General features: G+C 38.3%; 2 protein-coding genes across 2 annotated transcripts in view; one reads left to right on the forward strand and one right to left on the reverse strand.

Annotated features, from left to right (window-relative positions):
- The window catches only part of LRRTM3 (leucine rich repeat transmembrane neuronal 3), a 139,095-nt gene extending 118,069 nt beyond the window's left edge, over positions 1-21,026 (reverse strand). The window contains exons 1-2 of the mRNA XM_024210073.2: positions 21,023-21,026; positions 19,180-20,711 (exon numbers count right to left, since the gene is read on the reverse strand). Coding sequence (XP_024065841.1) covers positions 19,180-20,711; positions 21,023-21,026 — 1,536 coding nt within the window. The remainder of the gene's footprint in view (positions 1-19,179; positions 20,712-21,022) is intronic.
- Positions 1-24,613, forward strand: part of CTNNA3 (catenin alpha 3) — a 968,742-nt gene that overhangs the window by 391,399 nt on the left and 552,730 nt on the right. The gene's annotated exons all lie outside the window — the stretch shown is intronic.

Raw genomic sequence — 24,613 nt, forward strand, 5'->3', positions numbered from 1 at the left:
AATGCTGCATACAAATCTAGACTCAGTCATTTTAGTAGGAAACTATTTAGGATATTTTTCTGAATAAGTCTCCAAAACAGAATTTGCAGTTGTAAAAATAATCATCCATGCATCCCCTTCAGGTCTGCAGTCTGCTTTGATATAAGCCTTCAGACTAAAGGTTCATCAGTCACAAAGTTGTATAGGGCTTTTAATACTATAATTAGAAACATAGGTTACTGACATATGCTGGTCATAATTGCTGTATTGGATATTGTGAGAATTTTATTCCATTACTCTAATGAAAAGAATACAGAACACTCCAAGTCGGTGGTGTTCTGCTGACTTGCAGTCAGAACAATATGTTTACCCTGAAACTCTTCAAACCACCTTAATTTGCATCATATTTGAAAAGTTATCAAAAAAGCTTGCCAAACCTTTTTTGCCTTCAAGATTTCTGTGGTGATTAGGAACATTGCTTAAAAGAAAGTATTTTATTTTATGTACTGGTGAGCCCCAGATCTTGAAGCAAGACCTTAAAAATATAATTCCCATCACAACATAAGCCTAATGACTACAAAATACAAATAAATAAAAACACATGGAAGTATTTCAGTATGAATAAAAGGTGGCCAGGCATCCTTATTTCTTCCCCTTCCCACGTCTCCTTGTCTCTACCTTCTTTTCTCAGGTAAAATCAGTTTTGTGTATGTTGAGTGTGTGTGTGTGTATATATATGCACATGTGTTTGTGTATGTATATTCCCCAGCATAGAAGCAAACAAAACAAAAAATGTTAAGGCTTGAAAGTGTTTCTGTAGGGTGGGGGTCAGATAACACCCCAAAATAATTACAAAATTCTACATCTTCTTAAAAATCCAGATGGAAGATGTTTGCAAATTCATAGGAAAATGATCCATCCAGTTCTCTGCAGCTGTATAGTCACTTTTCACTCACTAGCAACCAATCTAATGCATGTTGCCCACCCAACTTGAACTTTGTATGCAAAAGACAAGTGGCATGATTTTTTTTGGTACTTTTCAGTAATGTTCTGAGTTAAGGGTGTGTTAGAGTTTGGGAATGGAGGTTTTAAGGGGGGCAAGTGCTTACTGCATAAGTGGAGACAATAGCCATCAGATAAGATGGAGAAAAATGTGCTTAAGCAGATCTGATGAGGTGGAGAGCCTGAGGCTAAGGTGTAGTATACTGTAGTATAGTTGAAGGAGCAGGAACCAGTTACTATCTGGGCCTCTTAAGCTTTCACCAGACTGGAGCATGGGTTAGGAACTCAGGTGTGCACCTCCCTGGCCTCTTGCAAGTTTGAGCCGTCTCAGCACCTCACACAGTCAGCCCCTAACAGAGCAGCTACTGTATCTTTGCCACTAGAAAATACTTGTACAGATGAGCAGATATTTCACAATCAATTAAAAAAAAATCATTCATACCCAGTTGGGAGAGCTCATCCTAAAGCTCACTGAAGAATGAAAGTTCTGTTGAAGCCGCTGTTGTAGAAATAGCTTGTGTAGATCACCACTTAATGTGAAAACATTAACCAGGCACCAGTCATGTGCCCAGGGGAGGCATACTTTGAAATAAAATCATTCTATAACTTGTTTTGAATAAACGAGGCAGCATGTTCTAGTGGTTCGTGCTAGAGACTGGAAGTCAGGAGACTTGGTTTCTGGTCCCCCTCTGCCATTGACTCTCAATGAGCAAGTCAGTTAATCGCATAGTGCCTCTTTTTATTCCTTTATATATAATAATTAATTAATACTTACCCAGCCTTGTGAAGTGCTTTGAAATTCTGTAATGAAAGGTGATACAATGTTTTTGTTGTTGTTAAAATTATTTAGAGGAGTGACATTGATTTCTAATTACAACTAATTTATTTTATTATGTAGCACGAGGGGGGAAGGTTAAATTCTTAATTAAAAAAGTCTAAAGGAATTAATAAATAACTGACTTCATGAGCTATTACTTTGAATTGGAATTTGCTGGAAAATCAAGTAGCTTTTTTCTTTGATATAGAAACTAATTGTATAAGAATAATAATTACTAACTGGAGTGACAACTTTTATTTCTTCTTGCACCAAGCAAAGCAACGGAATATGTAGTTCTTTTTTCACAGTACAATGCAAAGCAAAGCTGTGTCTTTATGCCCTTAGCTACTGCTAACATTTTTTCAAAAGAATATAAGGGAGAGCAGGAAAGAAACAAACCTGGTTTTGACTAAGGGCAGGAGTGACTCAATTTTTAAAAAAAATGGCTTTCACGGGGTCTATGAAGAATCCAGTAGCCTAAATTCTCCTTATCTTAGCAGTGGCATGGTCACGGGTGCCTCTGATATCATAATGTTGCATGTCTCCTTTCCTGACACATATCTGGACTTGCTATGGTAAGGACAGCAGTCCAAAGCCTTACAGAAATGGAATTTCATGCTGATAGCCTTGAATAACTTCTGAGAAAAGGTGTAAAAACAGACACAATCTCCCCTTATGCTGAACAGTGTTCACCACACTTATACTTCTCTGGAGGCTTGGGACGCTATCTCGAGGGCATTATCAGCATTTCTTGACCTATATGTCAACATGGCCTGAGTCCTTAAAGCTGCATCCTGTAAGAGGAAAAATAAAGACTCAATAATCTAGTCATCCTCTTTGCTAAATAGGTTGACCAGCCTTGCATGGTGCAGAAGGCAGTGTATTCTGATCAATTAAGGGATTTTGAGAGTAGAGTATAAAAAGGGCCTCCCTCTGAGAAATCATTTTTTCCCTGGAGTGTTCTCTTCCTTTACACATTCTATTTACAATCATCATGAGTTTTCTAAATGCTGGCTCACAGGTGACCCAATGGAAATTTTAATAGGGACAGTATAGCGAGGTTGCCGGTTCAGTCAGTAGATCTAGTGGTCAGGGCCCGCTGCCCCAGTCTTTCTCGTTGCCCAATGTGTCCAGGACCCCTGGATGGAGTTTAGCTGGGTCAGCTTCCTTATCAGGAAGCCTCTAGGCCTGCCCATCCCAAGGCTCGGCATACGGGAATCTGGGATGGGTAGAGAGACCCAGGCCCTTGCACTCCACCAGGTCCCAGTCCAGTGCCTGGAACATGCAACAGTACAGGCTGGCCTATGCTTGGCCCACACCTTGTTCACTTTTCCCTGGGCCACTTCTTACCCCACATGATGTCTCAGTTTGGGCTCTGGCTGCTGTTTGATTATAGTCCTTTCCTCCAAACCTTCAGAGGTTCAGGGATGATGCAGGCAACCCTCTGATGCCCCCACACATGGTTTTCCCTACCTCTGGAGTGAGGTCTCAAAGGTTGGAGGCCAGGGAGGAGAAGACTCGCAGCCATGACCTCCTCAGTTAAGAGCTCCTTCTTTTGTCTCAGAACAGTGCTTCTCCTGGAAATGCCTTCTTTCCTTCTCCCCAACTTGCTTGAGCTGCTGGAGCTTTTTTTTTTTTTTTTTTTTTTTTTAATACTGCTCCTCTCTTTTGGAGCGTGCTCAACAGTGCCTAAGGGATGGAACTTTCCTGGCCCAGTACCGCTCCAGCCTTTCCCCTGCCTTTGCCTTAGTGAGTGGTTTGTAAACCCCATCACTGAGAGAAATTGCCTAGGTTTTACCATATTATACTATATCAAAGACCCGGTGCCACTTCTGACAGTTAACATCCTCTTTTGAAAATCGCTATGTCCTATGTTCCACTTTCTGTGTGAAACAAGAGCACAGTTCTGTAAATTTGAGAGTGCTGAGTCTACTGTATTATCTTTGTGGGACTGAAGGAGAGTGTGTGGCCATAGTTTGCCATGTCAATTGGTGATCTAGTGATGCTGCCCGTAAAGGCTGCCCTAAAACTTAAGCCATACACAGAGTCCTCCTCTGATGCTGTGTACTCCCTGGCATATGCCTCTAGAATTGACAGCATTGGCAAAGTTGCCATATTGTCATTTTCTGGCTCCTCCAGCCTCCCAGTCATGCATCCCACCTCCGAAGTGTGTGAAGATCATGGGGGGGAAGGGGGAGTTATTGCTGTTCAGAGCACTCTAACTTATTCTGCAGACTGTACTGAGAGGGGAACATGGTGTACTGAGCATCTGTAACATGACCTTTACCACATCCCAGTAGCCATACCCCTCTTGCTGGACACATAAGCTTGCTCATTGCGGCTGTGTCTGGAGGTGTTTCTTTTTTGAGGAAATGATACTGCTTAGCCACGTTTCCCCACTGCTTGGCTTCTCTGCCCTGAATTTCTGGGAATTCAAACCCCTCAAACTGCATCATAAGTCAGTTTTATGTAAAATTCATAAGATAGAGCTAGGCTTCCTTTTCTGAGAGTATTAATGCATGAATGTGATGTAGAAGGCTAAACTTTTAGAAACATATCTTAGACTCTGTGGTAAGCATATCTGCAAAAGCACCCATTGTGTGTACAGCATTTGTAAGCTCGAGGCATGTCCACTTTTGGCTTATGTGGAACATTGATCCTCTGAAGAACTGTTGGTTAATATTTGCTATCTAATCAAATAACCAGATTGAAATGAATGGTAGAGAGTTTCGATTCATGAGTGAGAGATTTTCTAACCTATAACAAGAGTCCCAAAAAATTTCCACAGCATTCATGTCATTGGCCTAAAGGTGAAGAGTTGAATATTGCATTCCAAATCCCCGCCCTAAGCCATCCAGTATGCTAACAAGGAGTTGCAAACCTGAGAGTCTATCAGATAATTGCCTCCCCATCACTGCTTCTCTGAATCATTTGGAGAATTACTCTAAACTGGGCCATGGGAAAAATGTACAGTATTTTCTTAAGAAGCATCTTGTATAGACAGGTGGCAAATAAAATGATAAACTGCTTCAAAGATATTAGAAAATATGTTGAATGCCTTAGCATATGTTTTGACTTTGTACTGGGGGTGAGAAGTACAGTTTGAGGAAGGGTGCTGTCTCTAGAGGTGTCAGTTAGCTGCCTGGGATTCAAGGATTTCCTTTAATTGCCTCACAAGTCAGACTCCACCACTACAATCCTGTCTTTGCAATTTGAAAGCATCACATATTTGTTTACTCTATGCTATATCTTACTGCAATTCCAACTCCACAGCCTGTAGGCTACAATATTGGAATTAAACTCCCAGAAGTTAAAAAGGAAGAAAATAAAGGGAAGGTTAATGGTCACTGACATGGCTATTGGCTCCAGTCCCAGAGGTTCTGAAAATTTTGATTTCTGGAACATTAGTGGAATTAGGAAAGCATAAGGTTGTTGCTATTATCTTGTTTTTGCCATATTCAATATTACTACTGTCAAGCAAAACAGCACTTTGTAAAGAACAGCCTGTGTCTGTGCTGGTGGTTAACCTGAGAAAGCTAATGATACTATTGAAAAACTCAAAGGGCACACGGTCTTCTCCATTAAAGAAAATCAAAATTGTGCTAGAGATAGGGGCAAATGATTCTTCACTGTCTGATTTTTTTCTGCTTTCATAAAAGGGACATAAAGATAATGGATCTACCCCCTGCTCCCAGTGGAATACCGTTAGTGCATGGGTTTTCCTGCGTAGCACAAAGCCACCATTTTACAATCCCCATCATAGGATATGAGCCGAGGGAATCCAGGAAGGAAGAGGAGGGTGTGGCTGGAGCATTACTGCATTTTAGCTGATCTTAGCAGGTCTTATTGGGCAGCTGAATATAAATTAGGGCAGTTCTGAGGTTTGTCTAACCTACCTAGGAGGCCAGCAGGCTCCTTGACAGCCTAAGAATATTGTTAGGTCTGAAACCACAGAAAAGAAAATGTCTTCATAAAAGGAAAAACTTCAACTTTATGGAAGCAGACATACTTCTGAATTCTCAGGAGAGCTCAGTGCAAAAATTAAATAAATAGCTTGATTCCAGGCTCTGATGTCCTTTCCAAAACTACACGGGGATCTAAATATAATATTTTACATACATAGGACTGATCCAAGCCTATTGAAATCAAGATCAGGTCCATGTAGCATCTTTAAAGCATTTTGCCATCTTGGACTAATGCTTTACAAATATTGAATGAATAAGCTCTACAAGTCTTATAAAGATTTTACAGATGGCTAAACTGAGAAACAGGAAAGGAAAAGGCTAGATTTTCAATTGTCCACCATTTTTGGATGTCAAATTTGAGACCATTTTATTCTAGACTGTTTCACATCCTATTTCATCCCCACAGACCTGCAAAGCAAATTCTCCTTTAAAAATCTCCTCCATACTTCCTCCATCTATGTTGGTACCATACATCACCATGATATATTTGCAAATGCTAAATTAAATGTGAATTTTCACTCCAATTTCAATTCTGCTGCATCTAGTGCTTGGAATAGATTTTCTATCAGAATTGCAGCTGTCCCCTTTCTCATCTCTCCCTCCCAGGCTTGTCTGAATTCATTCAGCAAAAGTGTACTTAATGATTTATTCTAAAAACAATTTGTCAGTCTCCTAATATGATGGTTTTGTTTTGTTTGGGAGGGAGGGTCTCAAGTCACCATTTCCAGTGCTGATACAAAATGGGGTTCAAATTGTATTGAAAAAGGGGCACAGGTAAGAGCACAGGTTACAGATATTCAAGGGATTCTCTACCAAAATGCTTGTTCTCATTTGGAAATCTTACAGGAAAGGAAGGAATCCCTGTCCCAGAATGTAGGTTATAAATCTTTGATTAAACTGTCTTAAAATAGTCCTATTAAATAGACCCAAAGTGCATTATGGCACTGAGGAAAAAGGAGTCACAGATTATTCAGCTGTAACTCTGAGAGAGCCTGTTATAACCATGCATTTTAATTAACCAGATCAGCTGAAGAAATGTTGTCTATACACTGCAGCGTAGCTGTCTGCCTTGTAAAGTACCCTGTCGATAAATAGAGGACTTCTTTTTCCGAGGCTGCCATTCCCCCAAGCCTTTTCAAGTACATAGAAAAAATGGAAGATGTTTTTTAATAATTAAACTACTATGAAATTAGCCTTAGGCAAATCTGCTGCCTTTTTCCACTGTAAAGATGTTCTGGCTGTAATATACATGTAGTACCACAATAAATCATTGACATTAACATTACAAATCAATTTGGTTGAAATGTGAGGCTGCTACAAAATCCTGACAGTGACAGTACTATCAAAATACAGAGTGGATTTAGGAAATCAAATGCCTTCTTCTAAACTAATCAGAATGCTGTTACAGTAAGGCCAGTAACTCAGCAATAACCTAGACATTGATTTCTAGTGCAGAACTCTTCTTTGAACATTATTATGATTTTTCATGTAAAACTTGTCTGGCGTGGTGGTACAGGTTTCATAACGAAGGTGTGGATTTTGGAAATATTGCTTGATTTTAGCTTTAAGGAAATTAATTGTTTCACTATAGCTCACATGTGTCTTATTACAAAGTCAGTGTAGTTCTACTTGAAAACTATAAACAAAGGTTTCAACCTTACAACATCAATTCTCCATTTAAAGAAATTACTAAAAAACAACATAGGACTAAATGGTTTTAATGGATATCAACAGTATTGGCCTAGAAACAAAAGATACTGCCCAAGAGAGAAACCAAAAGGTGCATAACATTGACCGTGTTACCAGTATGATCGTTAATATTAGGAAAGGGGTCATGGAGCAGGGCAGAAACCAGTAATGAAGGAAGAGTGTATATAAATTCTGCCATAATGAAGCAACATACTATATAAATCACTTGCGCAGAGAGCTGGAAGCACAAGAACCCTGGATCTTTTACCTTCTCAAGGACAGGCCTCTACCACTTAAGCTAAAGGACAACTCATTTATCTGGGGGAGGTGGTTGTAGGTCCCTTTTCTTCTCTGTGGACCAGATGGTCACATTACCCACATAGGCACTCAAAGCCAGGGCTTGTCACTACTAACAGATGGCATCTAGAGCCAGTTAGCACTGTGCTTGTGAAGGTACGTATATGTCCTTTTACAGGGAGGATGGATGTAATGATTAGTGATCAATAAATGAAATTAAACATTCTGAGTATATTAACTATTCAAGCCGTAGTTAACACAAAACAGTTATGCACTTGGGAGTTTGCTTGCTTCTGTGCTTGAATTTGGTATAGCCAAAGCACCTTTTTCCAACTTGCATTTCTCAATGAAACTCTCAGATACAGTTAAGTAAGAGGAAAAAAAACTTTTGAAGTGATAATCAAGATAGCCCAGTACAGACAGGTTGATAAGAAGTGTCTCTTACTTAACTGGCCTCTGAGTTGGTAAGACAACTCCCACCTGTTCATGCTCTCTGTATGTGTGTGTATATATATCTCCTCAATATATGTTCCATTCTATGCATCCGAAGAAGTGGGATGTAGCCCACGAAAGCTTATGCTCAAATAAATTTGTTAGTCTCTAAGGTGCCACAAGTACTCCTGATATCTATGTGTAGCCTTTGGAGTCTCCATCTTTTCTGTTTTAATGTTTTATATCTCAGAAATGAAAATTATGAAGAGGCAGAAAAACCCGACAAAGTAACGAATGGTAACATTTTACCGTATTGCAAAAATATGCCTGACCTGAACAATCTTTGTAGATCCACCTAACCCGGGACTGTGAATTCATCCACTGTAACACAGCTCTCCCCACAGGTGCGACTGCATTCAAAAATTGTTGGGGATGGGGAACTGTGGTGAAAATAAGTCCTGTTGCTGACACATTGAAAGGAAGAAGATAGTAAACTGTTGGTGGGAATATGACATGTTCCCCTAATGGTTGCAATTGTTACTTTTTTCACATCCTTCCATGGATATTATGAATGAACTAACCCAGAGCAGCCTCAAGCATGTTCCACCACCTATCTCTACTGTTACGATGAAGAAGGAAGAAAAAAAAATTTTTGGCCAGACCTGGTGAGCAGAACTTTTCCCAGTTGCCTTAAGGTAAAATTCTGACAACATCATTTGTTCTATTTAAAACCTCTTCCCCTGTACAAGTTCAAAGAACTAAACATACATAAAGAACCTCATGTTCTTCTGTGGCAGAGTTTTGCTACCTGTGGGTAACTGCTAGCATGGCTTCCCACTGAAGCCCTTCTGTCTTCTGGCTGCCTGAGGAAGGAGCTGGGTGTTTCACAGATTTAGCAGCTGTGACTGACTTCAGCGTCAAACAAATGTTTAAATAATGTTGCTTGATGGCAGGCTGCAGTGAGCTCCATGCAATGGATGTCTGAGTTTTAATCAATGCCACCATTCCAGGTAGCTAGCAGTCAGACAGAATGCCACATTAGATATTTTGGGAGTCCTGGGGGCTAGAGAAAGGCAGCCTCCCTTGGAAAGTGTTTTGTATACATTTAGGGGCCCTTGTATTTTGGCATCTTCTTCCTTTTTTGATAAACAGAGTATTGCAATGAATATAGGCTAATTTCTTAAGCATATGGACTAAGTGGAAATGATGAATACTTGTAATGATTTCTCAGTAGAGTCTGTATCTAGGAGCATTTTCTTTTACCACCTCATTAATGACTTGGCACCACTAAGCTTATAGTGCTGAATAAGGATTTAAATTTAATTGAAGTCCTCTGTTCTTTACTGACAAAATGTATTTTACACACTAGATTGATGTAATTAGTGTGATGAGGCTTTAAAAGAAATTGGCTTTGTTAAATTTAGTATTTGCTATGTCAGTTTATACATGAAACCAAACCATATAAATCATTAGTTCTGTGGGATTGAGGAAAGAAACCAGAGATTTTTATGTAGAGTTTCTGATATGGAGTGGTTTTATTCAAAATACTATTAAAATCCAAATAAAACATAGTCTCAAGTTTGATTATTCAACCTACTATTAAAATTATTTTACACTGCCACAAAAAGATTATTCCTATTGTAAATGGACCATCTGATTTATAGATTGTAGTAGGTGAAGAAAAGACAGCTTCCATTTTACAATAGAGAGATTTCTGTGATTGTGTTCTTATTAAAACATTCATAAACACATCCCCAACAGAATCCTGCTGCTTTATGCTACAGATGATTTAAGGACATGCAGTTCACAGTTACCTTTCTCATTACAAAGTCACCGCCTTCTGGTCAACTAGGCAATAGTTTATTATTTAAAAATAACTTCATGTTCTCCAATGACATCAGTTATAGAAATTCAGAATGTTGAGAGACTGTATTTGTATTTAGATTTCCTTAAGCTATAAAATAAATGTTTGGAAGTAAATTCAGAACCTTCAATCTGAAAAGAGCTTTACTAGAAAATATCAAATGCATACTACTTCACAGAGCTCACTACTCCCCTATAGCAGCTCTGTTTTTATTTTTGACATTCTGTTGTTGAGAACATTAAACCAATAATGAAGATTTAGAATTTGTAAAGCCTTAATGTGGAACTCTATTTAAAGGAAAACACATGTGCCTTTATCATATGTTCTTATAGCTATGGGCTATTCATGACAAAACATATTTTTATGTGGTCATTTTGATTTAAACACATAGAAACTTACTATCCAAAATCATACATGTGTGAAGGGGAAGTGTTTTTTAAACAAGGGCAAATAAACTATGCGGCAATAGCAATGTACAGTATTATTAATACTACCAGGTAGATTTTGCTGCTTGCCCATGATAATGTTGACATTATAGCTTAGAAATAACTGTCAAGTGTGATCTTGCACTTAATATTTAATCTGAATTCAAATAACAAAAAATAAGAAAAACTAGTTAATCACAGCTGTAGAGACAATTAAGGACTGATTCCACAGTTCCTACTCAGTACTGTATACTGTGAATCTCTGGTATTATGAAATTGAAAGACAGTATATTGCAGTGTGAATCACAGCTGCAATATGTGAACCTAACCTGTGAATGGTGAATTGCTAATATATGGTATGTATTTGTATTCAGTATACAACAGTGTGAATGAGAAGAAGCTGGTTGGTATAAGGCAATGCAGAATAGAACCTGGTGCACTGCTTTGAAGATATGACTCATATATTACTATATTGCTATAATACTGTGATGTGGAAGGATATTATACTGTAAGTAAATTCTGTGATGGCAGTAGAAATCTAATGTGCTGGAATATTAAACTGAACTTGATATGCCTTAGAGAGAGAGAAAAAATCTGTTCTCAAATAATCACTAAATGTTTTGGGTGAATATGATATGATTGCAATTAATGGTGGACTAACTAGCTTGGTTAAAATAAGAACTTCTGAACCTTTGTCCAACACTTAAACCAAGCCCCAATAAAACTTTTTTCTAAGGCTCAAATAAGCTCAGTTACTTTAAATATTTATAGAGAATCATCAGTAGCCACTCTTTATAAGGTGGCAACTATCTTCCCATTGTACATCCTATTTTCAACCACTTTCCTCCTGCATCAAAAAGCAACCAATTTTCCTGAAATGTTGCTGCATCTCATCCCAAACTAGAAGATAGGAACCTGGGATGGATAGCTCATTGGTCTGACCCAGGTTGGCCATTCTTATGTTCTTAGAGTTTCTAGAAAGACTGACAAAAATCAGAAATGCTGGTATAAATAGAGGTCAATGGAACTATGACTATTTACCGCAGATGAGGACCTTGCCCATGGTGTCCTGAACATTTACTTGAAATGCATAACTCTTTCTGGCTCAGCCTAGAAATGGTTAGGGGGAAGAATATGGAAGAGTTGGATGCATGGGAAGAGAACACTGGCAGGGCATGGATGGTGGGATGCAGGAAGTACAGGAGCCAGTGGGACATTAATGGAGTGCAAGGGATTGAGTGAGGTTTGGAGGAGTGGACAAAGAAGTAGGTGAAGGGACAGGGAAAAAGCAGAGGCTCTTATCTATGTTAATTTGTTTAGAAATGTAAAAGCGAAGACTTCCGCTCCGCCATCTACTATTCCACTGAGATATAATTGCCGTCCCTCACCTCTGATAGACTTGCCAAAGCCTTCAGCAAGGTAGCCTTGCTTAGATGGGCCTTACATAGACTGTCAGAGAAAAGAATCCCATCTTGTGGAGGAAGCTTAAACACCAACCAAATTCAAACTTTTCTGGGAAGAATTTTAAACACAAAGGGCAGTGAGATGCTCAACTCCAACTGAAAGTCAGTGGGAGATTTACCCAGCATTAATTGTGACATAGGTGGATAAGGAAGAGACATAGAAGTACTTCAAAAGCTCTTTTCACTGAGTATCCTTGTCATACCCATACGTGGTGGCTGACAGCCTGCCACTTTGACATTAACAGCAGAATTAATACCTCTGAAACTCAGCACAGCTGGGATAATATATCCTCATTGATTCATCGTAACTAGCAGCATGACATCAATGCTAGAAGTACTAAAAAAAGCATTATGCAGGAGGTAACAAAATAGTTCAATGTAAAATGTTTGAATTGTTCACAGATCAATTCATATCCAGATTTCCATGCAGATATCTGTAGCATCTCCAGAAAATAACTCGTATCCACACTTAAGGCAGATTTAAGGTAAAAATGGGTATTGACTATACCACAGTTATAAACTATTACAAATATAGGAAATGCTGCCATATGCCAAGAGGCAATGCACAATAACTGTTAGAAAATGCTGACTTCATGATGGTGACTACTACATGCTCATTGCTTTAACAAGTTTGTGCTAGTTTCTAAGATGTGAAGTTTTCTAATTGCACTGTTAGTTAAAATATTAGTCACAATTGGTCATCTCTCTGTAGAGCTACTGCCATAGTGTCCTTAATTCATGTATTTCCTGTTTATAAGCCATTCAGAATAGTCATGTGACTAAACTTTTCTGCACCCTATTGCCCTCATGTCATACCATTATGCCACCAGTTATACTGGCTACCGGTCAGCATGAGGATAAAATTTAAATCTTTACCCATATAATCTTGTTCTGTGATAACATCAGATCTTGCAAGGTGAGATGAGATTAAAATCAAGGCATGAAATCACCAATGTAATGGGACACCTTAAGACAAACGCCTGAGTACATACTCGGCATCACAGTTTTCTGTGTTGTTCCTGAGTCAGCATTAAATGAATATTCAAGTAGATTAAGGGACACTGTACTCTACAGTTGCCATCTTTCAGATGAGATGGAAAATCAAAGCCATTGACTCCATCTGGCCATTAAAGAGCTTGTAGTATTTTCCAGTATAGGTAGTGACTCTGGTGTCCTGGCTAAATTCAACCTCAGATAATTCTGTTTACTTAAATTCTTCCTGCAGTTTCAATTGGACACACTGAGTGAAAGATTGGGCCACATTGAAGTCCGTGTCAAAGCTTATATTGACTTCAGTAGGCCACTTTTTCACCCACTTGTTAAAAAACTTCTTCTACTTTTTGGGTAGAGTTGCTATGAGTTTTATTAAACAACTGCTGCTCTCTACTCCAGTGATTGCTGCAGTTCTGTGTTGGCTAGGGTTTGTAAGTGTTTGGTTAGGCTATATAGTCAATGATTGCAAAGCTACTCGATATCCATTGACTAACAAGCAAAGCATTAATGTAGTGAATAAGTCTTACATCCCTTGGTTAATAGTGTTGTTGTAGACATGTTGGCCCCAGGATTTCAGAGACAAGGTGGGTGAGTTATTATTTTATTAGACCAACTTCGCTTGATAGAAGAAACAAGCTTTCAAGTCTCTCAGAGCTTTAACAAAAAAAGTATTGCTTCACCCACCTTGGCTCTCTCATACCTTTAAGTTAGTTTTTTTGTGAATTCTATTCAGGTTTATCTTACTGGATGGGCTTTACACTCCTGGTCAGATAACTGGCTTATTGTGCTTTCTTTAGCATGTGCATTTTCCAGGTACTGTTTTTTTTTTCTAATTTGGCATCAAGCTGGTTGAATGCCCTTCCATTTGATATCTGATCCAGTGTTTCAATATTTTAAAATTATATTTAAAATATTTCTCTTCTTTCTTGATGTTGAATGTACTGCTCTGTTTTGAGTTTATTTTATATGATATCTTGATGCTAGTTAATGGTGCTTTATAAATATATAATAATTATTTAATTCTTGCCTGCACCTTGCATTTCTTATATGAACCTTTCATTAGTTACTAGCAATGCAATAGCATGTAATAACAATTACAGCCCTGCACATTTCTTGCCAGCATTTTTATACTGCTGCCACTTTCTTCATTCACTCGCTGAATTAATTTAGATTAAGACTCATATGCAGAAATGTGAAATAAATGTGATTACAGTGCAGTTGAATACTTAGCATAATACAGAGTTGGAAGGGAACTATATGCTACTACTATGATGTATAGCAGAAGACAAAGTTAAAGCCAAAACGTGAGTATGAACTGAAATAGACACCTGTGATTAATCTAATCTGCCACTGGATGTCACTATGGTTCCACAGAAATTCAGCTGAAAGAATATTTATCTAGAGTTGCGTGGCTGACTATTATGCAAACCATTAGAATGTAGTAAACTATGTCAAAATATCCAATTGTCTTTTCAGGAAAGTTATACAGTACATTTTTAAAATTACATTTTTATATCGGACTTCACTGGGTTACAGAGCCAGGAAACTGTGTCTGCCTCTCCCTTCCTTTATGACCTTTAGCCCAATGTTTAGAGCCCTTGCCTGGGTTCTGGGAGACCAAGGTTTGAATTCTTGCTCTGGAGCAGGCACTTAAACTCAGAGCTCCTCCCACCTAGGTAGGTGACCTAACCACCAGGTGAAAAGCTGTGCTGGGATGAGTTGCTCTCAGTCTCTATTTTGGAAACTGTCCCACTTCTTAGTATAAATACTTAAATATTCAGTGGAGCTCGGACTTGAACTGAGATCTCCCCTGTGCCAGGTGAGCATCCTAACTACCAGGCTATAATATAGGCTATTCTGCTCAGTCTCTCCTGTTGAAGCTGTTCCACATTGGAAAAAATACTTAAATGTTCACTGTGCCAGAGAGAGAGAGAGAGTATTATCAGGCTGTAGAGTCATTCAGTCACTTATCTAGGAGGTAGGAGATGTGGATTCAGATCACTTCTCTGAATCAGGCAAAGAAAAGATTTGAATCTAAATTCAAGACTTGCTCTGGACTGGGGATTCAAACCTGGGTATTCTACATCCCTGGCAAGTGTCTAACCACTGGGCTAAAGGTTGTAAAAAGGGGAGATATGTTCCCACTTTCTCTCTGTGACACTTTGCTGGCCTGAAATAGACTTTTCAAATTTGTGAGAAAATTCTAAACATTTTTGGAGCTGAACCAAATATTTTCCCCTGATTTTTCAGTTTGCTGGCTGAACTGAAAAATCAGTGATTCACCAGCTCTATTTAGGGTTTCTGGGGTGCTGATTTTGTGCTTGCTTCTGTTCATATCACTTTAAAAAAATATAAAATACAAATCCATTGCAAAACAAAAGAGAACAAAAAAAACAGTAGACAGGGGCCTGGCCTACACTAGGAAATTAGTTCGTATAGCTACGACTCAGGGGTGTGTGAAAAATCCACACTCCTAGAAACATAGTTATACCGACCTAACTCCTCATGTAGACAGTGCTAGCTCAATGGAAGAATTGGGGAAGTGGGCATTCCTATGCTGACAGGAGAATCCCTCTTGTTGGCATAAGTAGTGTCTATATTGAAGTAGTGCAGCTGTGCCCCCATAGCGTTTTAAGTGGAGACATACCCAGGGATATAGCACATTATATCTGGAATGAAGGGCCTCAGGTTCTGATCTGTGGCCAAGGAGCACTCTTTGGAGGAGGAATGGGAGAAGGCATCACTGGCTTCAAGCCACCTTGGCGCTCCCCTGTTTCTGGAGAGTCCTGACACTACTCAAGTCCAAGGTGTAAATTAAGGGTACCTGGAGATCACTGGCGCATAAAGGAATCCTATCCATACCCACTTCCTCCCGCCATGCCCATACACTGGCAATCTGGTGGGGTGGCATAAAAGGGACTATAGTTGCTGTACAACACCTGTTGATTCCTCTATATATAAGAGAAATCTTCCAGTGGTGCAGTTTAAGGTAGCTTTATGACAGAGTGGCACAAAGGTGCCCTAAGTAAGGAAAAATCTGGGCCAGAATTAGAGTTATTTGCTCATATTTGAGGAAGAATGAGAAGGGTCATATCATTCTGGAATCTTAAAAAACCTCCACCTGTTTTTCAGGAAAGGAGAGTCTTTTTAACCTGAACTTACTGTAGTTCAGTGGAATTTACCCTGTAGGACTGGAAATCAAAATGGTTAGGATTTGCGACACCAGGACTGTGCTGTATAGACAGCCAAAACAAGTGGTTTTAACACAGTTGTTAAATTGTTCAGCTAAATGGTAACATGGTTCAGTCAACCTAGGACTCTATGTAGATTCAAACATGGTATTTTTAATCTGTAGATAACATGGTTTGAGGCTAGATTAAACCATTTTATAACCCGTTGTCACCACAACTGGATTTAATAACCATTATTCAACTCAGACCTCTTAGCTGTTCAGTTGGGGATTGTTGGCATAGGCCTTTATGTTCTGCACAGTGAGCCAGCAGTTTCTTTATCAAATAACTGTAGTGATAATTACCCATCCATCTGTGTTTATCACTGAAAATATGTGAAAATGTAAATATAAACTATTAGGCATCTTTCATATAATAATTGAATAAATTGCCCTTGTAATCATGTCTGTACTTTAATATAAACGTTGAATTTTCATTATTATCTTAACCATCTACGCTGAAGAGTTTAGTAATAATGGTTTAGTAATAATAGTGGCTGGTATTTGAAGAGACTCCATAGTTGGTCTCAGTTTTGTGCCTGTATTTCTTTCACACCGACACACACCTAGATTTTAAAAAATGCAGTTTGTTTGTTTCTACATGTATTTTCCTCTGGAAGAGATTGTAGATTGTGTCCTCAGTGAAATATGATGTTGAATGAGTTAAAAATATTTTTTAAGGTTGACTTTAAAATGTGTCAAGTTTTTTTTAATGCCTCATTCTGACCATACATGAAGAAAATACTAAATAGAAAACAAAGTTACTTAGAACATATACTGAATATTTTTATATAGAAATGATCCTGGATTATTTGTATAAAATAGATTTTTCTAAGCATATGAATCACCCCCAAATAGCTTCCTTTATCCTTTCATTTTTTGGTAAATGTAGTTTTTTCTCTTTGGATGCATATAGTGTTAGTCACGATTTCAGGCACTGATGAAGCCAAAAAGTACAGTGATGCATTTTAATCTTGTATTTCTGGCAAACCCTAATCCTTCAGTTCAGTCATAGGCAAGGTTTGCTGGTAGAGAATGTAGTTCTTTAATGGACTTAGATGTGTTCATTTTACTGACATTTTATATAAATTTCAAAACTACAACTTGGGAAAATTACATTATGTTCAGCAGTACAGTTTAAAGTGCACCAAGCACCTGCATTATTAATCATGTTGGAATGTAAGACTCTTTGCACTCAGTAAATATATGGTACCAGAATTACATGGTACATGGTTCAGTATATTATGAATAATCCACTCTCTATTATTTTCTGTTTATAGACCTTAAAAAAGAAAATAGTTTTATTACAATAAAATGGGCTTAAGTGCATTAGTGCTGTTTAAATGATGCGTTCTGACCTTGTTTCATGGTATCTAGCATAGTTCAAGGTGATTTGTTTTGATTATTTTTCCCCAGTAAGCAAAGAATCTACAAGAACACCCTGTTAAAAGATTTTGCTTTTTCTAATCTGCTGCAGTGAAACTGCGCTGTAGAAACATTCCCTCCCAAGTGGTCAAAGACGTGCAATTTACTAAGCCAAATCAAGTTACAAAATAGAGATAATGAAATTACTGATTAGCTTCTTTAATGATGCTGTTCTATTTGAAAAATGAGAAAGAAGAGAGTTTAAAAGATCCTTTGTCTAATATGTGAGGGTTATAACTTATTATAATATATGGGTGATGGTATATTTTGCAATCAATACAATTTTGTCAATGACTTTGAGGGGGAGGGACAGTGATCCAGATTACAAATAGCCATCTGGGTTTGTCCAGTAACATACTGATGAATGACTTCACATTAAAAATGAATATCTATGAATTCTTGTAATGTTAGCAGGATTATGATAAAAATCATTTGTCATTTTTTTAAAGATCATTTGGATGCATTCTTCCTCTGGTTAGAGAATAACCAGTTTTTACTGTAAGCTCTTTCCAGTTGCTGTGGTGTTTCTAAAATGTACCCTGATTGGCTTTCTAAATACTTGAAGCTTCATTTAGCTATAACATGGGTGGTGTGCAAAGCACATCCAGATACTCTAACGAGCACAGACCACAAATAAAAAAATGAAGAAAATGACAGATTTAATGGTTTGATTAACCACATTAATGTCTTTGACAGTCTTGAAAAGAGAATTTCTAATGAGCACCCAAACAAATGTGTGCAGGAAGTGGTCTTGCATTTGCTACTGCACATTTGTGTTCCTCTAATTACATCAATAAGGAATTTCTGCGCCTGGTTTAATGAATGCCTTTTGACTACTTTCTGAAAGGCAACTGGATGTAAGAAGGGATAAACACTGGCACCTTTTGTATGAAGCCACATGAACAGGTTTCAATTAGTAGTTATCAGCTCTAGAAACTCTGTATTTTCATACAGTACAGTAAACTGCATTCTACATTTTTTTCTGTTTTCTTTATTAAGCCTGTATTTTTCTCTCGCCTTAGCTTTCTGTGACACACACTGATCTCCTGAAACTTTTACTTAGCACTGGCTTATTTGATCATGCCTTACATTGCACAAAAATCAGGCATTCTTTCAGGGCTGTTCCTGCACCATCTCTAAGCTCAAGCAACTCGTAGAATTTATATGAAGCTATAGTACCTGGCTCATTCAATGTGTCTTTGATTCATAAAGTGAACTTCAAAACATTTTTCTTTGCATTGTTGTCATTTTTCTGCCCAAACAGAGGCATACTCACTGCAGATGTGGTGGATTAGTTATGAAAGAAGTTTTCTATTTGAAAACAAGTGAGATTTTAATGAAATCAGTAGATGGTCTGTACAATAGATATTGTATTAAATCAGAGCTGAAGCTTCACATTATTTGTGGTATTTAAATTTCAATGAATTGATTATGTATGAGAGTAAAATGACCAGTATTATGAATGTACCCAAAAAGTGATATGGAAGTGCTGTGCCAAAAGAGTGAAAAAAAACCATGTTCCCTTTATAGTCACTAGAGTTCAATAAAGCACCACTATTTCCCAGCTTTTAAAAGCTTTTTTATCACAATGGTTCATACCTCACATTCCCTGGAGCCTGATTTGTTATACGTGCAGGGTCCTGTTCCATTCAGCAACATCTCACTGGTTTCAGTGTTGGTAGGTTTATAATCTACATAAAATTCCTGTGTGGTTGGAGTCATTTGCTTCAGTGACTGTCTTTTTTTTTTCCTGTGCCTTCGCATGAGAGAGTGTTGCTGCAGCTGCTTCATACTGGCTGGGTAACGCTTCCATGACACATAGATTACCAGCAGGATCACAAGCACGGACAAAAAAAGGGCCACACTCCCTGCTATGATTTTATGAAAGGAGATGTGTTCTGTGTCGTGCTCGAGTTCTGAGCTGGATTCGGTGGCGCTGATGGTTGGGGGCAGAGGAGGCTTGCTGTCATGTTTAGGCCTGGTGAGTTTTGGTTTAAATGTTGGCTTTGGGGGAGCTCTTGCTAATTCAAACCTCTCTGTAGTACTTTTGCCACAGATGCTGTAGTTTTTCACTGCATCAATAACATTCACCCCTTGCAGCTCTTTGGGGCTGGCACAGATAATTGTATTTTCCCTCAGCCCTTTAAAACTTTTTAGCCAGTTTACCAGAGAGCAAATGTTTCTGCTGCATTCCCATATATTCCCAGCAAGGCTGATATCATTGAGGGATATCCAAGAATCCAAAATTTCTTGACCAATAAATGTGAGCTTGTTTGAATCCAGGTTGAGGCGCTGTAAATTGGGCACACACTGAAAAACACTAGGTCCACTGAAAGCTTCTATTTCATTGCCAGATAAATCAAGCCTTTGTAATGAGCTCCAGGTCCAGGACATAGTTTGTCCTATCACACTGATTTTATTCCACTGTAAATAAAGGTTTTGAAGGCTGACTAGTCTTGGAAAAAGTGCCAGGTTGAGCTTAGAAAACTGATTGTGCTCCAGGTGAAGCTCCTTCAACCTGATCATGCCTGCAAAGACATTCCTTGCTAAACTTCGGATGCGATTGTAACCCAGATCCAGAAGTTCAAGGTTCCTACAATCTTGGAATATTCGAACAGGGATGGTTCTGAGGGAATTGGATCGCAAATGTAAACTCAGCAGCTTCCTTAAGCCCCTGAACTGTTCAGATCCCAGAGACTGCAGCTGATTGTATGACAGATCCAAGTTACGGAGATTTGTCACAGGTCTGAAGGTATTATTAAGAAAATATGCGATTCTGTTGGAACTCAGGATCAACTCTTTTAGTCTGCGTATTCCATTGAAAGCATTTTCGTCAATATTGCTGATGTGGTTATGGTCTAGATACAGCCAGGTGAGCTGATTTAGACCTTTAAATTGATTATGTTTTAGTTTTTGGAGGCTGTTATAGCGAAGAGACAAACCTAAACAACCAGCAGATATAGTCAAGGGTATCTCTTGTAATTTCTGAGATTCACAATATACCATTTTTCCTTCACACCTACAGCTCTTAGGGCATCCTCGTTCAGCAGAAGAAAGCATTGTCAGTAATACAGTAGGGGCTATTACCAGGGCTACAGCTGATCCGCTCAGTAGCCTAATTACATTGAAACCTGGAAATAAAAACAACTTAGAAAAGTTATCCCCCCAAAAGATCAGTCATTTTTAAAATCATGCTTAGAATCTTTCTTTTAAAAATCATTTAAAAATTTTCTAGCTTGACAGCTACTTTGCACATTATTTTCTTTTACTCGGATTTTAAAAAATGTCTTTATAAATATTGTAAAATAGTTTAAATAAATGTAATCAATAGACATTTTAACTATGATCCTAAATCATATCAAGATAAGTCAATAGAACAATTAAAACAGGGTCTATGCAGAAGCTACAAGCTGTATATTTAAAAAAAAAATGAAAAACATACCCATCCTTTGTGTTGTTCAAAGGTCGTCCTTAGGTCTTTTGTTTTTGCTTAGGGTGCCACAAGCATGACAGTCCCTGTCAGCTGCACTGTTGTGAGTCAGGGCTTGCTGACACCCAGGAAGAAAAATTGGACCCCTTGGGAGATGGACTGATTTTGGAACATTATTCTTTGCCAGCCACGCAGAACACTCCAAGAATAAATAAATCCCAACACATCATTCACAGCAAAATGTCAGATTCTTCCTAGGTAATAGGATCTTCATGGATATTACGGTTTTGCATCTTTACAGTTAGAAACCTGGCTTTTAAAATCTCTCTTTATGTGAAAGCATGATAGATTCCTCCAAGCAACAATTAGCTATCTGAATTTACATATCTGTATTCCATAGTACAGCAGTTATTGTAGTTAGCACCCGATCCAGCTATGAAGCTGCTTTGGAGCACAGAATAACAGAATAACACTGTACAATGAACAAGCTCTGTTCACTTCTGCATACTGTCATTCTGAAAGCTCCTCCGACTGTTGCTTTGGTTTCAGTGAATGCAGTCTTATGTATAGCTGCCCCCAGTGGTGAAGAATATTATGGGCATGTGCAGAAATGTCTTTCTTTTATCTTGCAAATGAGTAAACTCTGCTGGGAAATGTGATTATTCTGGGTAACTAAATGAGAGTGGAGTGGTCAGCTTCAGTGTGAACTAACGCAAATTTCAGACTATTTCAAATCATCTGTCTCTTTTGATTCTGTCAAAGATTTTTAAAACACCCACACACACACTCTCACACACACAGTTTTCACAATAACTCACTACTTTTTAATGCAGCATCAACTACTTAGTGTGCCTGTATTCCAGCATTTTAACAAGGATAGACTATTTATATCATGACAAATATTTTTAGGCTATAATTTTGCCTTTTGCCTTTTTAAAAAAAATCACAGTGGAAAGGAGGTTGGGGATAAAAGTCTCAGGTTCATTTTATTTCATAACTTGCTATCACAATATTAACTATTTTAAACACAAGCTAGATTTAGTTAAAAACATAGTCCTGTGAGCAAACGAACCAAGTAGATTTGACATGGAATCTGGCCCCACTGATTTTGTCATATTAAGTAAATTCATGTTTAGGAAGGTTTTTAATGTGCATTTACTGTAATTAAAGAACTTTTAAAGCATATAACTTAATTTAAAAAACCCAGGAATAGATTTTTACTTCTGTACAATCTAAAGAACATAAAAATAAGGATATAAATACATTTGTGGCCAACTCTTATGTGTGAGACCAAGAATCCTCCATCCCTCCCCTTCCCCGCTGCATGGGATTAAGGAGCCTCCTCCTCCTGTGTGACCTGTTGGAGTGGAGCCTTCCTCTTTCCCGTTGCATGCTTGGTGCCAGGATATGATGGAATTATAGCACAGGGGTTGCTACTGAGATTCTCCCCGTCAAGGAAGAATGTGTCCAAAAGATGGTAGAGAGTAGGTGGAACAATGCTCAGTCCGCTGCAAGAGTTAGCCAGAGCAAAGAGTATACCACATCCTTTAAAGGCGTGGTGCTGATTGCATTCCCCCAATGGCAACTGGGGAGCTCTGAGCTCTTTGAGGCAGAATACCTTCAGTGATCCACTGGGGTACTGTGGCTCTGCATTTTGTGCCTTACTACAGGCTGTGGCCCCTTGTGATTTACAATCAGATGAAAGCATACAGCTTCATGTAACAAAATTCCTTCTGAAACGTACCACATTTTGAAATGTGATCAGTGCACTGGGAACTTTCTAACATTTCACATTGTAGTTCTAAGGAGAGCATGAAAACCCTGAGGTAGTTTTCTAACATGCCCCCTTATTAGGCATGGCTTTATCAGTAACTAATAACAAAAAACAATCAAACAGCATAAACTCCAACCAGAGCTTTATCCCCTGAGCTCGCTATCCCAAGCATTTTCCTCCAGCATCTGCTCTGTCCTCCTGCTTAGGGACCACTCCCATCTTTCTGGTTGAGTTCAGGAGTAGACTCAGCCACCAAAAGTAAGCAGAACTTCAGCAGCTTTTTTCATGATTCTAACGATTGCCAATAGGGTGAGCAAACAAAAGAGCCCTGCCACCCTGATATAGTCTGTTATTTTCACTTTATAAAGTAGAAAATAGTGATGAGGCATTGCTGAACAGAGCAAGTGTGGAACATGATGTTAATTGCTTATCAAGTTCAATTTTCTTAACTGAATCTTTTTTGAATTATACAAGCAGAAAAAGTGCCAGTATCTGGTAACCACTTTTTCTTCACTTGCATTTCTGTGTCTTCAGACAGCTGAACAGATTTTGTTTAAATTGTGCAACCAAAATCACTTCCAGCATAAGACCTTATATACCAAGTTTCAGCACAGCATAACATTTTTACAGCCAAATTATAAACTTTGAAAATCAAGAGGCTTTAACTGAAGTCCTGACTATATCTTAGCTATGAAAGCACCTGAGAATTTGTACATGATTGGCCTGCTTCACATCTCATTGGCACTTGTTATACAATGGTATATGGTGAAACTGATGTCAATGGAGTTACCTCCCAATTTACAAAACAGTGAGAAAAGAATTGAACCCAAACTTTTTGGTTGACTCTTGTTCTATACCCTGGTTTTCTTCACTTTTATGTAAAATCTCCCTTTGGTAATAACAATGATATATATGTTAGAGCGATTATTGCAATTTTGGGGCAGCTGAAATACAGCAGTGTCTTCATATAAGTACAATAACTCAAAATTTGATAAATTCATTGTGAATTTAATTTTATATTATTTATGCATTAGTGTACCTCAAGGTTGCTCCTGAATGTTGATGTTATTCATATTGGATTGTAAGTTATTTACTGTATTTTGTCAATCAATCTTCCATTCTGGTCCACTGGGAACAACAGTTCCAAGCAAGAGGAGACTGCAAGTAGCAGAAATCTTGAGGGCCACACACCAATTGGGTATTAGTGCTCAGATGGAATGTTTGTCACTTTTCTTTGTCTGGTAGGAAGGTGTCTCCTGAGATGTCCCAAAGTCCTGGAAGTTTGTCAGTTTGTTTTTGTGACTTTCTCAAGGATTTCAGGATTTCTGTTTTTGACATAGATTGTTATTCCACTCAAGCTGTGGAGGACAGTACGTCTTGCTAGTCATGAATTGTGCCTTAACAGCTACGCATCTACTCTTTGAGATTTAACTTTTTCTTCTAGGCTTTGTCTACATTGGGATAATGAAGTGTGACAGCAAATGTGCTAGCACATTGTTATACCTGACTTAGCACCTTGTTAAACCTGACTTAGCACCTAGTGTAGACAAAGATAGTCACATTTTAAAATGTGTTAGGAGTAGAGCTGGGTGAAAAACTTTTTTTTTTTTTTTACCAAACTGCCTCTATTGTTTTGATTCTTTCTCTGAACCAAATCCATCACTTCTAACTTGAGAGTGAAAGTGATCAAACTGCCATAGAATATGCTCTTTTGTGCTTTTTTTTTTTGCTGGATAATGTAAATGCTGCCATAAAAGATAATGGGGTCTAGACACCCTCAGTGACACAAGGGAATGCAAACTGTAGCCCCCACCATGTCCCTGAGCCAA

Source organism: Terrapene carolina, unplaced genomic scaffold (genome assembly GCF_002925995.2).
Source record: "Terrapene carolina triunguis isolate 2854851 unplaced genomic scaffold, T_m_triunguis-2.0 Scaffold95, whole genome shotgun sequence".
NCBI lineage: Eukaryota > Metazoa > Chordata > Testudines > Emydidae > Terrapene > Terrapene triunguis.